This window comes from Henckelia pumila, chromosome 3 (assembly GCF_033568475.1).
Source record: "Henckelia pumila isolate YLH828 chromosome 3, ASM3356847v2, whole genome shotgun sequence".
Classification (NCBI taxonomy): Eukaryota; Viridiplantae; Streptophyta; class Magnoliopsida; order Lamiales; family Gesneriaceae; genus Henckelia; species Henckelia pumila.
Window position 1 is genome coordinate 168,439,991 of NC_133122.1, and position 15,590 is coordinate 168,455,580.

General features: G+C 35.4%; 1 protein-coding gene across 8 annotated transcripts; it reads left to right on the forward strand.

The window, feature by feature from the left end:
- The first annotated feature begins 7,403 nt into the window (after positions 1-7,403).
- LOC140890473 (uncharacterized) lies at positions 7,404-14,812 on the forward strand. Of its 8 annotated transcripts, none has more exons than XM_073298291.1 (9): positions 7,404-7,607; positions 7,812-7,970; positions 8,146-8,270; positions 9,015-9,120; positions 11,533-11,715; positions 12,886-13,287; positions 13,537-13,605; positions 13,700-13,778; positions 14,272-14,812. In XM_073298291.1, the coding sequence occupies exons 3-8, from the start codon at positions 8,220-8,222 to the stop codon at positions 13,762-13,764; spliced, it is 876 nt and encodes a 291-aa protein (XP_073154392.1). In that variant the 5' UTR covers positions 7,404-7,607; positions 7,812-7,970; positions 8,146-8,219; the 3' UTR covers positions 13,765-13,778; positions 14,272-14,812. The 8 variants fall into 8 exon arrangements, with proteins under 8 accessions (XP_073154392.1, XP_073154393.1, XP_073154391.1 ...); XM_073298290.1 differs by having other exon boundaries at positions 7,405-7,607; positions 7,812-8,011; positions 8,111-8,270; XM_073298286.1 differs by having other exon boundaries at positions 7,405-7,607; positions 8,111-8,270.
- Positions 14,813-15,590: the final 778 nt, after the last annotated feature.

Genomic DNA, 15,590 nt, shown 5'->3' on the forward strand with positions numbered 1-15,590 from the left:
TTGTCTCATCATATTTAATTTATTGCATGCATTGCCGGATTCACGCAATTTATGTCTAAACATGCATACAATCATAATATCACATATTATATAGGATGATCGATTCCATTTCTAATTGACCCGTGGTTGCCAATCACGGGTCTTAGTCCAATCCTAGGTAATATGCAGTATGCAAATGCAATCCTATTACATATGCTTCCAATTTACATTTCTTCAGTCTTCATTGTCTGCTGGGCCCACCATCTTCAAATCTTGATCTCCCACTAAATCTAATGTATTTACAATAAATAACAATGACAAGTAGGGGATACATTTTTAGGGGGTGGGAACGGGCTATAAACCAAGCCCACTTTTATTACATATGACATTCATATCGGGCCATAAACCAGGCCCATTAATAAAACCAACAATAATAAAGACAAAATGTAAATTCCTAACATACACCTACAAAATTGGTCATGGCAATCGATCATCCTTATCCAATAACATTTAATTCAAAATTAATTTATTGGATAACATGCTGTGGCAATTCAAATTTAAACAAGATAAAATCATATTTTATATATAAAATCTCATTTCACATATAAAATCATATTTTATCTCTATATCAAATAAAATCATATTTTATCTATAAAATCCAATTTTACAAATAAAATCATATTTTACTTAATATATCATAAGATCATATCTTATCATCAATTGTACCAAAATAATTGATTTCAAAATTCAATTTACGGATAAAATATTAAAATTTTCCAAAAATTCAAATTTATCCAAAATCAATTTTAAAATTTACGGACTCGAACAATTCGATCCGAAATCTCGTGAACCAATCAAAAACAATTTTTGACCGGACCAAAAATAAAATTTTAAATATTAAAATTAATAAAAATATAATTTTTCCCGCGGGCCGCCGGGACACTCCCGGGCCGGCCCGCACCCGGGGCGCGGGCCGGGGGCAGCCCGGCTGCCCCCTTAGGGCAGTGCCGTGCGCTGCCCTGGGCGGCGCCGAGCGCTGCCCCTGGGCAGCGCCGAGCGCTGCCCTGCGCAGCGCCCAGCGCTGCGCTGGGCAGCGCACAGCGCTGCCCTGGGCGGCGCCGTGCGCCGCCCTGGGCGGCGACGGTCGCCGCCTTGGGCGGCGCCGTGCGCCCCCTTTTGGCGGCGCCGTGCGCCGCCCGGGGCAGCAACAATTGCTGCCCCACCGGGCAGCGATCCAATCGCTGCCCGGGTTTTGCCCCGAAATTTTTTTTTTTTTTTTATTTAAAAATATTTATTTTGTTTCAAAAACCGAGACTCAAAAATTTTGTACAATTGATTAATTTAATCGTTTGATCTGAGCAACCTGGCTTTGATACCACTGTTGGAAAACTGGCGGTCAGATCAATCACGATTGATACCCGGTGCAGCGGAAGTTTAAAAATTTTGTTATGGAACAATTCCATAGTGTGGGTATCAACCGTTCAACGATTAAATTATTGTATGTGTAAAATTTAAATAACAGTTATTAAATTTTACCTCCAATCTCGCAACGAGATTAATGGACACCAACAGATTTGATCTGCTCTTGTTGTCTCTCCCTGGAACCGATGAACTCCTTCAATCAGGTCCACGAACAGAGGTTTAATCCCTCTGATAGATTGCACTAGAAAATCTATCAGAAGTTTTCTGCGAAGAGATTACACGAATCTGATTCGTTATTCCTGACCGCGATTCAAAATCACAGACCGGAATTTTCTCGGGCAGAGGGGAGGGGTCGGCCGAAATTTTCTTTTAGAGAGACTAGGGTTTTCGATTTTTGCTCTCAAAAATTATGACCTGTTGTGTCTAATTTCTGTACTGAAATAACTTATTTATAATGCAGGCCACTAACACCTTAGGGCCCATTAGTCATAAGCTGGGGCCCGACAAGCAAAGCCCGCTCGTTCAGAAATTAATATAAAATTCATCGTGACTCCGATTGATGAACTGATTTCACCAATGTGCACAGAAACCATTTCTGCACATTTTAAAGTCAAAATAAATTTTCCTGAATCCGAATTCAGTGGTTTCCAAAAATGTCCATCCCTATGTCATTTTAGGAAACCCTACTCCCTTACTCTTATTTAAGAAGTCCAACTCCTTAGTTCATTAAATTTAACTCTTTAAATTTAACTATCTCAACGGGGATTAAAACTCCATTACACTGTGTGACCCTCAATGGTTCAGGGATACAGCTAGCCGTGGGCTCACAACTCCTTGTGACTCGGAACAACACTTTCCGACTTGCCCAACGAATCATGGTAAAGCGCCTAGCAACATCGCCCCATGATTCCCTAGGTATCACTGATAGTGCCTACAAGAACCAGTAGATTTTGGTTAACGTACAGTACGGTCCCTTCATCCATATATCCCGATCGAATCAACAACCATTGGTATATCGAGAGTCGCTCAAGATTCGATAACTATGCAATACATCTTGAAGATCAAATTAGTGACATCGCATGTGCTACTAAGAAACCATTTCTTAAATCACATCAATTACTCTGGCCAGAGATTTATCACACTAATATCTCCTCAGATCGCATAGGATATCCACACTCGCAAGTATGTGGTGAATCCTTGACAACAATGCATTGACTCCTATATGTGTCGTAACTGTACCCAATCTCGACACCTGATGACCCCCATAGAGTCGGTAAACGAGTCAAAGCACAGCACTAGCATATAGTCTCCATGATGTTTCAAGTCGTAAGGACTAATGGTGTACAACCAAAACCGCGGACTTAATCCACTCGATAAGTGATAACCACTTGGAAAGTCCGGATAGGGTAGTTCGATTATTCATCCTATGAATATCCATTTGCATGCTTCGAACATCTCCATGTTCCCTACCAATGAAACGTGGTACTCCGCATCGCAAATGCTAGTCTCAAACTCGAGCGATCCTTATCCTTATTATCGGACGGCTCAATCGACTAGGAACGGTTTTAGAACATACAGTGACTATAAGATGTATTTCATGATAGACATCTCCATGTTCTACCACATCTTACATACACTATAGTATATTCAAGGTCTTTATCAAAACAACAATAGTATATCACAATATAACAATATGAAGTAATATAAAGTCATTGCCATAAAAGTGTAAATAATATTAAACAAAAGATTGTTTATACAAAGAGTCATCAAAGCCCATAGCCACACAGTTGGCTCACTGGGCACCCATTCTTACAGTTTCTTCATCCACGATTGCAAATGCCAGCGGCAACACCTGATGGTTTGCATCCAGAGTGACTGCGATCAACATTTTGTGCTTATATTTTGTATACAAATGTGTGCCGTCAACGCTGATGATTTTCCGACAGTGGCGAAATCCATCTATAGAAGGCCTGAATGCCCAAAAAACATAGTTCAATGTTTTTATTGATTCGTTGTTCGATCTAAGATGCTTCCATTCGACAACTATTCCGGGATTATATTTGCACAGAGCACGCATATATTTCGGAAGAAGTTGCACAGAACTCTCCCAAGTCCCATAAACAATTTCCACTGCGCGTTTCAGACTTCGCCACGCCTTCGTATGCGAGATTTGGTATCCGTATTTATCCTTCACTCTCTCCATGATATATTTAATCTCGTACGAAGGATCACAACGTACAATACCCAACAATGTCTGTGCGACCATATCGCTATTCAGGTTATGATGGTCTATGCCCATGTTGGTAGATATATACGTGTGAGGACCGCCATATCTAGTTATTTTCCAGTAACCCGTTTTCTCTTTGAACGAAGCTCGAAGACCCCAACGACATTGGGCGGTAGAAGAATCATTTCTACACCGTACCTTCCACAGAATGCGTGTGCTATCGACTACACGATACTCACGCCTGGAAACTCTGACTGAAAAATCTTTCACAGAAGCAATGAGATCATTCTTATCTTTAAATAACATGTTCACACCAAGTTCTACTCTTTTCGGATTGTAATAACTTGCTCGTGCCCCGACAGGGACACCGATGGAATCCGGAGTCTCTTCTCCAAAGTATTTATTGAAAAACGAGGGCATCTCAGAATCAGTGGAGATAAATGGTACGACTTGCCTCTGTAATATTTGACGAGGTGGTGGACAAGATGACGTTCCTTCATCGATATTTGCATGTGTGTTCACGTGTTCATCATCATTCAAATCATCAACGTCGTTGTCATCTTCTCCAGACTCTTCATATGACATCTCTGGTTCAGTATCACTAGCACTTCTAGGAACATCTCCATCATCATTTCTAGGAACATCATTGTGTTGAGCGAAATTCTGGTTGTTTGAATACAAATTTGTTGCACCCACGTTTTGATCCCAACTCAGACCCGTATTTGTCCAGCATGGAGGAACATGTTCAAAAGGACCAGTGATATGTTGATCCCACGAACCACCCTCACGATTCAACTGCATATTGCTCAATCCTTCTGTAACATGTGGAATATATGATTCTTCATCCCGATCAATTTGATTTGCTTCAACATACAAATGCAATACATTTATATTGGGGCATTGCATTACAAACTCCAGAGCGTCAGCATCAGCAAGGTCGACTGGAATTTCATGTCATATTGATTTATCCAGGAATGAGTATTTCGTAGACAGCTTCAGATTAAAATTCATCGGATCAATGACCAACATTTTATGCACATATTCAACCAACTCGAACAAAGAAATTGATCTCAATACTCGAATCGGTCTAATATACGGGATACTATATTCAACCGACCCATTCTCAATAATAACGTGACAACCAAAATATAAAAGAACATCAATGTTATCCATACTGGAGATGAAGTTTCAAGAAAAGTATTACAAAGACAGAAGGAGGAATGAGAAAAAAAAGAAAGGAAAGAATATTTTTTTAGAAATTGTGAAGAATTTCTTCAAGCAAAAGAGAGTGATAGACATTGATTTTCTTCAAAATATTTGTTATTATATAGATAGAAAGTTGAACGAGTATATTTTAAATTTTTAAAAGCTTTAAACACATTATTCAATGTGGTCAAAAGTTATGTGGGAATCTTGTCAGGATCATGTTACTGAATTAGTTGTCTGATAAAGTTGGGAATCTTGCTGGAAAGATCACGATTTTTTTATCGGGAGGTTGTGTGTATTATTGTGGTGATTTTATATGTACTTCATAATTTTGTATATTATTATTGTGATGATATTTACGTGCTTGATAATTTAATGTATATTATTATTGTGATGATTTTTACGTGCTTGATAATTTATTTGTATATTATTATTTTGATGATTTTTTATTTGTATATTATTATTGTGATGATTTTTACGTGCTTGATAATTTAATTAGTGTCTCGAATCACGTCCGTATTAGTAGGTAGCGGATGATAAATCAGCGTCCGCTTTCTGCAGTAGCGGATGATAAATCAGCGTCCGCTTTCTGCAGAAGCGGATGATAAATCACGTCCTGTCACATCCTCCGCTTTGGCAGCATCCCCTTTTTGATGTTTTTTAATTTTTATATATTTGCCATTATATAATATTAATATATATGTATGCATGACAGAACTGGTAGACCAGCATTTGATTGTCGCTTTTCATAAAAGCAGACATTGATTAATAATTATATTATTAATATAATTACAGTACAGAATTGGTGGACAGCAATTTAATGGTCGCCCCTTGATGAAAAAGTGGACAACAATAAATAATGGTCGCCCGTGATGGAAAAGTGGACGCTGCTTTTTGCAGAGAGCGGACGCTGCAAAAAGCAGCGTCCACACCTGCAGAGAGCGGACGCTGCCCCCTGCAGCAAGCGGACGCTGCATTTTAAATGCAGCCTCCGCTATTGGCAGGGGCGTTTTGTAGTAATATTGCAAAACCCCCTGCCCTGCATTATTTGTGCAATATATATATATTTTTAAATTAAAAATAAAAAAAAACCGTTCACAAACACATGCTCAAGAAACTGAAGTCATGCTTCACATCTGACGTTGGAACAGTATAACATTTGGAGTTTTTGGGAGCTAATGGTGGTGGGTGGTTTAAATAAAATAGTTTATAAATAATACTTGTTCGAGAACCTTTTTTTATCTCTAGAACATTTAATAAAATAATTTTCCAAAAACATATTTATTTTTTTAAAAAAAATTTAAATTTTTTATAAAAATTTTATAAAAAAACACCTTTATAAAATAAGTTTTATAAATACTTATCAAAACATGCAAAATCAATACACATATTTATTAATAATAATAATAATATAATAATAATAAATTCACTATAAATGTGGAATACACTGAATTTGTGTATTTATTATGTTTGAAATTTGAAATTTAGTTGTTTATAAAATTATTTTTATTAGCGGATCGTAAGCGATGTATAAATTTAGTAAAAAATAAATAATTGAATATTTTTTCAATTAATTAAAATAAAAAATTTATGAATCTCTGAAATCGAAACGATAAAGAAATATTAACTATAAGGGAAATTGGATTAATAAATTACAAGTTTCAAGATTAAGGATACTTTGGATAAATCTAAAATTATATATTATAGTGGTACTATTTGGTTGGGGTGATCACGGTGCGGTTTGAACGAGTTTTTCATAAATTTCAAACCGAATTGTCATTCACGGTGCGGTTTGAAAGATTTCTTTAATTGAGGGTTTTCTTGTAAAAATAGATATGCGGTGTCATGCGATGTCGGATGGTTAGACGGTTTTTTCAATAAATAATAATTCCCATTAAATAGAACAAAATATAACTTATGAATACAATAAACTAAAATATTTAAGTTCATATAAAAATATTAAATGAACGTCAAATGTTTTTCAAATAAAACAATATATTCCAAATTAAAAAAAAAAAAATCAAGATTTGAGTCATGTAATCACATACAATAATCACAAATCGTATTTGTGGCCACTGGGTTGGATCATGTAAACCTAATCAACTAATTAATATAATACATCGACTTACCTCTTGCACAATATACTCGAAATCTTGAACAATTTTTTCAAGTCAAGAGATGCTAATTGTTGAGGATTAATAAAAATTTGAGACAAGGAAATAAATTAATTACTTTGACGACTGATGAAGGAATAGGTCAATAGAGTGAAATTAGGTTATATTTTAGAAGTTAATTTAAATAATTTATTTTAAATGGATAGAAAGATTTCAAAAACCAAGAATGACTTGTCCTTTTTGTATCCAATTTTCCGTAAGTGTTAATTTTAATTTGAATTAAACTCATGATCATATATAATTTAAAAACTAATTATTTAATTATGTGATGCAGCCGGTATGATTTTTCAATAAAATTATCAGCACACCATATTATACTATGGTGTTTGACTTTTTTTTACAACCACAATATCGACCATAAAATTGAATACGGTGTGGTGCCATTCGATCGATTTAGACGGTTTTTGATGATTAAATTTGATTAGCCCTGCTATTTGGTTGTGATTGGAGAGTGGAATTCCACGAAATAAAGCAATATGAATAGCTGCTTTCCACTTTCCTAAAAGTTAAAAAAAAAAAAAAAATCATTTGAATCAAATTCTCCTCGTTGCTATAATCAATCTTCACCATTCATTCATTCACAACTCTCAGACTGATGTGTAAGTGAAAGAAAGCTGAAAGCCCACTTTATTCATGACCAAGTTTTTGCTAATTTCTTGTCTGTTTATGTAATTGATGATTGATTGAGTAATTTCCTTCTATTCCAATTTTAAGATATAAAGGAAATTGGGTTATCAGGACTCGGAAGGGAATGTGATTCCATCTTCAATTGAGTCGTAACTTTCAGCTGTATAATGTTTCAGGCTCACGATCGTACGTGCTCTCGGTTGTGGTTGAATGAACATATTAAAAATAAGAAAGAGGGAGGAAAAATGGCAATTGATAGGAACTAGCGGCTAGAATATCTATATTTCTCTGTTGAGATTACGAGCAAACAGAATTGCTATACTTTGATTAAACAGGTTACGTGCAGTGATATCTTGAATTCAGAGTACTGTTTGAGGTTTTAGCTTATTGTCTAATCCTAGTGAATTTTCAATTTCATTTTTCTTTGTTTTATGTACGCGGATTTTTTTTTATTTTTATTTTTTACCGAATCTAGGTTTGTGAGATTGTGTGCTGGTACCATACATGCAGTTGGGAAAAATTAAAGTATTGGTGGAAAAATAACGGCTCTTCACAATCTGAGTGCCACTGAGCCAATCACAAATATGTCTGGAAGGGGGGAGGGAAGAAAACGCACAAATCAAGATATACAGATGGTAAGCTTTCGAGTTGAAATCAAGTTGCATGACTTACTGTATCTAAATTACAAAGGCATTGCGTTTGAACTGTGAAAGGAAAAAGGTTGAAAATTGTCAGCATTGCCTCATGTCAATAACCTGAAGCAAATGAATGCCATATCTGAGGTCAAGTCTGTAGCTGAGTAATTGTCTGGCAGTTAACAGTGGGTGATTTTACTCTTTTAAAATGACTCTGGAAGTTGACTTTGAAACTTGGTCTTCCAGGTTTTGGGAAAACAACAGCTGGATAATTTGAAATATAGACTGAATGGATGGAGTTGTGAGAGAACGAAGTCACATTTATCATTTCATGTGGATATATCATATTGTGATGTGAAAAATTGTTATATGGCTAACATTTTTATGCTTGTAATTTCTGCTAAGAATATTTATAAAAAGGTTGTAACCGACATGGCAGAGACAAGTATCATACATGTCTGACCTTTGAGATGACTGGTTAAATATCTGCTTTACAAGTCAAACCAATATGGCATATTTAGTTTTGCACCCTCTGAAACTACTTGTTTTTATCCTTTTTATTTCAGCTTTGTTGCTTTTGATTGTTAAGTTGTTATGCTAGTTCTGGGAATAACTATATGATCAAAGTACAGGACAATTTCCTGTTGACTCCCTAGGAAAACAACTGCTAGGAACATAATATCCACCAATTTGATGATTTTACCGGTTGTCTAAGTATTGATTTTCAGTATACATTTGTATCAGGTGCAAAATCGTGTAGAACAGTGTCTCCTACACTACATGGACAAAAAAGAAGTTATAAGTGCTCTTGTCATTCATGAAAATATTGAGCCACGTTTGACCGAACTAGGTATTGCAATAAGTTAATTTAGTCATACATTTGGATTATTTTATTACTGTTCCTGGAGTACCCATACGTAATGTAATAATGATTTAGCATTCATTCTTTTTTCTTGTCGATCTAATAATGGTTAATCAATTATGATCATATATGAACCCTGAAGAATGTCTTGTCCTGCATACGTGCGGTGGTCATTTTCTTTGAAGCAAGTATTGTATTCTTCCGTCCTTCTACACCTATTGATCTATTTTTGTGTGTTTTCTTCCATACGATACACAAGTTCATGGATCAGGTATATCATGGCGAATTCTTCGGAAAAAATGGTGAAAGACATCTATTGTTCAAAATGAATATACGTTCCAAGTTTGAAGGTGCTTTTGTTCTTCTGATTATTTTTCATCTTGTGCCAACAACTGGGACCTCCTTTGAATCGACTGTCTTGAGGAATCCCCATCCTTGTGTGGTTGACTTTAGGATTTCGAGAACAGTAGTGTACCAACATAATTTCAGATGATAAAGACTTCTGTGCGCATGAGAGGAAAATTGTGTTGCTTGGTGTGGCCGTGTGGATACTTTGTGTTCTATGTTATATTATGTAGATATTTAAATGTCTATCTGATGGACAATGTTTTACGAAATTTGCTTGGTTTGTTCAAAATTTCTGTTTTGTTGTTCTGTTGTAATAATATTAGTTCTTTTCTTTTCTTTTTTTTTTTATTTATTTAATTTGAATTTTGATGTACTTGGCTCTAACATCATAATGGTTTTGGTGCTTCAAGCACATACCTTAATTCTAGTTAGAATTTAGTTTAAGCAAATTTTAAGAATGTTTGTCGCTACAATGCTGGAAATGTCGCAAAAGTGTATCGCCAAAAAGTCCTAACAACCATCCTGGCCTCCTGGGGCTTGAGATGGTGGTAAGCGCAATGACCCAATTTCACTTTTACTATTGAACTCAGTATACCTCAGTGAGTTAGAGATTGTTGACCACCACTTCTTATGTCATCTCTTCCCCAATATTTCGTCCCTGGTCACCTTCTACTATTGATTACCTTTGATTTGTCCTTCACAACTCAACTGTATACAGATCCAGTCCTCCCAATAAATGTCCTGACATTTATTGAAAAAATCATCATAGCCTGATTTTTCTTTCTATTTAGGTAATGGGGAGAGGAACTGCTTCAGGAGCAGCTGCAAAAAACCAAAGCATTTCCAGAGTCATCTGGGAGCTAATGGATGGGTATGATGCTCTCATACTCGAATAGGCCTGGGTTTTGCTCATTTAGTATTGAATTTTGGCCAAGTCAGAGTTTGGACTAGTAAAGAGAACAATGATGTGCAGTATGGTTGCATGAGATTCAGTAGATGTTAGTATTTGACAAGTAATTACAACTAGTTTTTCAAAAAATATATACAGTAATTATAATATACATTTGACATAGAGTATTTTTTTCTTTTGAATAATGTTAGTTGAAGTCTTGGCTCCAGTTCATTTCTATTTATTGATGCTTTACATTACTCATCAACGTTTATAAGAATATGAGTCTAGGACCATAAGGTTTCTGAATTTCAATGATAAGGACCATTAACAATCTCTTTATAGAGGTCTCATATTATGTTACGGGCGCCAAATACTTCTAGATGTTTTAAGATATTGGGCCTAACCAAATCAAGCCCAAGGATTACAAGTCTCAGAAGAATCTAGATACAGTGGAGGTTATAAGACGGGAAAGGGGGATAGATTGGATCATTCAGTTTATATTCTTTGTTGAGTGTTAACTAGCTTGTGCTAGGGACTAGCTTTGGCTAGGGTACAGAGTTCATCTCTGGTTATTTTGCATTATAAATTAAGTCTATTATTATAAATAAACTGTGGTTGCAACATATTACATCTGATATTTATTTGTTTTTTGATGCTTTGTTACTCAATATTTGTTTACAGTACATAGAGTGGCATTTAACAGAACAAAAATTTGAAAATCATGCTAAACTTTGTGTATGTATAAAGAGCAAGTATACTAAGAGGTTGGAATGCCTAGACCCAACTTGTATAAGTCATTAGCAGATTGAATTTCTTATTGTTTGTTTCGTGTTCCAATTCATTTGAATGAGTGGTTTCTCTGCATGCTAATTAATTCACGGCATCATAAATTTGAGATATCACTTTTTTTGTACTTTTCAGATCTTTCATAAACTATGGGTGCATGATTGAATAACACTTTTTTTTTTTAGGAATAATAACACTGTTTTTTGCTCCTCTCTTTTCATGCTAAATTCCCTCAATTGCTCATTTTTCCATGTGGTACCTGTTTCAACTGCCCATATTGCTTACTTGTCGTGTTAGTTCGTGACGATGATAGAGTTTTACGTTTTTGTCTTCCCAGCATGTCCAATTTGTATGATTTGCTGCTCATTTTCCAGTTTGGCAGAGGCTCGAAGAAGAAAATCAAGAATTTTTCAAGGGTTATTATCTTAAGTTGTTGGTGAAGGACCAAATAATGGTATTCAACAGGTTACTTTCAGAACAGGTGGAGTTGATGCATCAAATTGGGTTTAGTGAGGTTGCCACACTGCGCACATCTAAAGGGACTCACTTTTCACAATGTAAGATGGTGTTTTATTGTGGTTAGTTCAATATTTTTCAAGTCTTATTTGCCACATTTTTATTCTGGATAACTTCATTATTCTTTCCTTAACATATGGAGATTGGTTTGCTACATGTGGTATCTTTCATGCTATTAGAGTTTTACAATCAGTTGGATCCTGCAAAGTATTTTAAGTACTTTTGAGCCAATAAACGGTTGCACTATTGTGGGCTCTGGAATCCTCAGAATATTTAATATGCATATTTATTTGAGTTAATAGAATAATTTTAGTATTATGTTTGACTAGTTAGGCCCACACGTAAACGCGGCTTCTTATTTCTGAAAATGCTGTTACTTCAGTGTTTGTCAACATATACATGCCTGAAACTTATAAAAGTGACCGGATATACATGAGAATAGTTTGAAAAATAAGCTTGGTCAAACATTTTTTTGATTTATGATCTTCAAAATTTTTTTGCAAAATGACCTTCAAACACAAAATAAATACAAAGACTAAATAATGACTAAAAATTGAGAAAGTTATATCTCAAAATCATGGTCAAACAAAGGTTATTTAGTTAAATAATTCCGATAATATATATGATATTTATTATGTATGTATGGATATACATATGATAAATGTGGTGACCTGGAACACTCTCCGATAGAAAGTAACATGATCCAGAAGAAGTATGTGTGGCTGTACAAATAATGTATGCTCAAATATTTGACAAAACAGATTTCAGGAAAATCACAATGCAAAAACATGCTGCATTGTGGCCATATTTACAAAAATAACTTGAGATGTTTCTCATTTTTTTATTAGTATTCATGAGTTGGCTTCTTTGTATCATGTGTTGGAACATGGTGCTATTGTTGATTCTTCTATGACATGCCTCATTAAAATTTTTGTAGGCAGTGGACATCATGCTTGTATTGATTAATAATGTTGTTCCTTATCTTTTATGAGGATGCAGTGAGTTCTCAAATCTATTGACTCTCGTTCAGATGTTAGCCACCTTGTGGGTTAAGGTTTACAAATTTGTGAATGGCTAACAGTTGAAATTTCCGTTTTACAAAACTTTATTGCCAAAGATTTTTTTGTGCATGTGTGTGGAATTGAAACTTGTTTGAATGTTGGAATACTTATACTTTCGGAAGAAGCTCAATTGGTATGTCAATCTGACAGCGCACGAGACCTCTGCAACGTGTACATCACAGTATACTCGACCCTTGACTACCAATGATATGCAGCAGAAAGTTGTGTTTCATAATTGCGGAGCACCGAACCTGTTCATATCTCAAAACCCAGATGTGGTATTGGCTCCGCCTATGAATGGGAAGATTGTCAAGACAGAAGCTGGTTATACGGGCAGTTCCCCTTTCGATATCGTTCGACCGAGCAATTTTCTGGAATCATGTCCTGTGATGTGTGATGCATCTGTATTGTCTTTTGGTCTAGTGGGAGCTAATGAGCAACATTTAAATGACTCGGTCTTCGTTGGCGATGCTTCTCCATATGGACTTCTCAATCAGATTTCTCAAACTTTTGGTCTACCCGAGTTAGCGACTGATTATAATAGTAACTCAGGTCTCTCTGTCTCTGAAAAGCTTTCAAATTATTAAAATTAATTTTAAAATGTGTTATTAATATTTTGGGAAAAAGTAAGACATTAAATATAAAATAGAATAATTTTCTCGAGCTATTCAAGCCTGTCAAACTTTGACCAAGCCACTCGCGCAGCTTGGCTCTGTTGCAGCCCTAATTGCATCCAACGATACCTATCAAAAGTTTAATTTAGTGACACTACATGATTTGTGTTCTTTTGTGCAATTTCAGATTTACTGGAAAGTATTTGTAGGCCTCCCTTCAAAGAAACAGAAGCCAATAATTTTGTGCTAACCAATGGTAACCAGTATCATGCCTGAATTTTTTCTTTAATTATTATTAATATTCATTTTTCAGTTATAGGGGTGACTGATGCATGGTTTTGGCCTTTCAGGAGATGTTGGGAGATTGAACCATGCGTCTGAACTTTTGACATATCAATATTTTGCTGGCGAATAATAAAATTGTCATGGGTAAATCTCTCAACCTAATGAATTTGAGATTCAGCTGTAATTTTTTTCCATTCTATTTGCCTAATTTCCATTGCTTCTTTCTTTCGTTCTTTCTTCCTCCTTTTTACTTTTATTTTTGGGTGTAAAGTAAATGTTTTTTTTTTACCTTGGAACATCAACAAGTATAATGGTTTTGTGTGCACAAGATTTCACTTTGCTCAAGAGCTTGATACTTTAGGAGCTCAGTCATTGTAGCTATCAATAAATATTAGTACAGGGTGAAGGTGATGGGGGGCGGGCAAGGGCGGGAAACAAACTTTCCATGGAGTCATATATTTCTTTTCTGCTACGATGAGTGCATATTTTACTGTGGTATTTCAAAGAATGCCCTCTTCCCAATTTTATGTTTCGTATGGAACCTTCGACGAATGTGACCAGATCACCAGAATATTTCACCCTTGCTCCTGTTCCCCTTTTACGTCTATCTGATTCTTGGCCTATTTTAATTCTGCAGATCTGAACATGGGCTCATGCAACAGCGGGATAGTGCAGACATTTAATCTACAAGTAATTTATTGTCCCGTCAACTCAAGTATATTGTGTGTTTTAGCCCCGTGTGTTGTCTAGGTAGGTAACGTCGATGCTACCCCGTGCCCTGGGGGTGGCGTGGCGGATCATGATTGGCCAAAATCAGTGGGCCCCACGTGAGACCTACTAAATTTGACCAATCATGGGATTACATGTACCCTGCGGGCAGCATGAACAAAACCGTCTAGTTGATTGATGATATATATATATATCCCGGGTGGATGGAGTTATTGATGATATAATTTTGTTTAGGTTGACTTGTAAGTATGGAGATGATGTGTCGACGTAATGTCGCTAAAGCAGTTGGAATAAGTTGGGGTGACATCGTGTCGTATCGAAAAATGTATCGTATATCGTATCGAAAATTACAGTATAAAATTTTTTTATTTCGATACCGTATCATACATTTTCGGTATACCAAAAAAATCTGTACATATAACTAACATATTGATTATATCGAAATTTTACCGTATACCGAGATTTCGGTACAGTATCGATATCGATATATATCGTTTTATACCGAAAAAAATCTTATATTTTTTACAATTTATACATATATTGTTTAAAAATATTATATATTTTAAAATTTTTATATAATGTTTCAGTATATCGGTATACTGGTATATAACGAAATTTTCAAATTTCATATCGTTATAGTACCGAAAAAGTCGGTATCATTACTGTACCGAAAGAATTGGTATATCGAAAATTCGATAAATTCGATATTTTTTCGATACAATAACTTTGGTATACCGAAAATTCGGCATTTTTTTCCACCCCCAAGAATAAGATAAGACTGAGTTTGTTAATTTTCTCACTACGTGAATATAACCAAGCAGGAAGTTTTATGTTTGGATTTTTTTGGTGAATGCATATTAAATCGTAAGCTAATGGTCGTTGGATGCAAAAGGATTGTGTTATATAAGTTGAATCGTGTGGACTTTACTGAAGATCCGCGTGAATTTATGTGTGATTTGCATGAAGTTTGAATGATTAAATAGTATAAAAATGATATTATTCGAGTAAAGTTTTAAATTGGACTTGTATAATAAACAATTATTTGGCAAAAAATAAAAAATGGAAGACAACTGTGCACCCGTACCCTAAACAATTTCGATTGGCTTGAAATTTTTACGGTAGGATCGTCTCGAAAATGCGAATCTAACGATGTATCATATGATACCAATTTCAATGTCGATGGTCGGAATCGTGAAGATGGCCGAAAATTGCAGATTTCTACCCAAT

Excerpts from the sequence above, each read along its gene's own strand:
- LOC140890473 (XM_073298291.1), top strand. The coding sequence starts at position 8,220 with ATGTCTGGAAGGGGGGAGGGAAGAAAACGCACAAATCAAGATATACAG. Across the intron at positions 8,271-9,014 it reads CAAATCAAGATATACAGATG|GTGCAAAATCGTGTAGAACA; the intron begins GTAAGCTTTCGA and ends CATTTGTATCAG. Across the intron at positions 13,288-13,536 it reads TGATTATAATAGTAACTCAG|ATTTACTGGAAAGTATTTGT; the intron begins GTCTCTCTGTCT and ends GTGCAATTTCAG.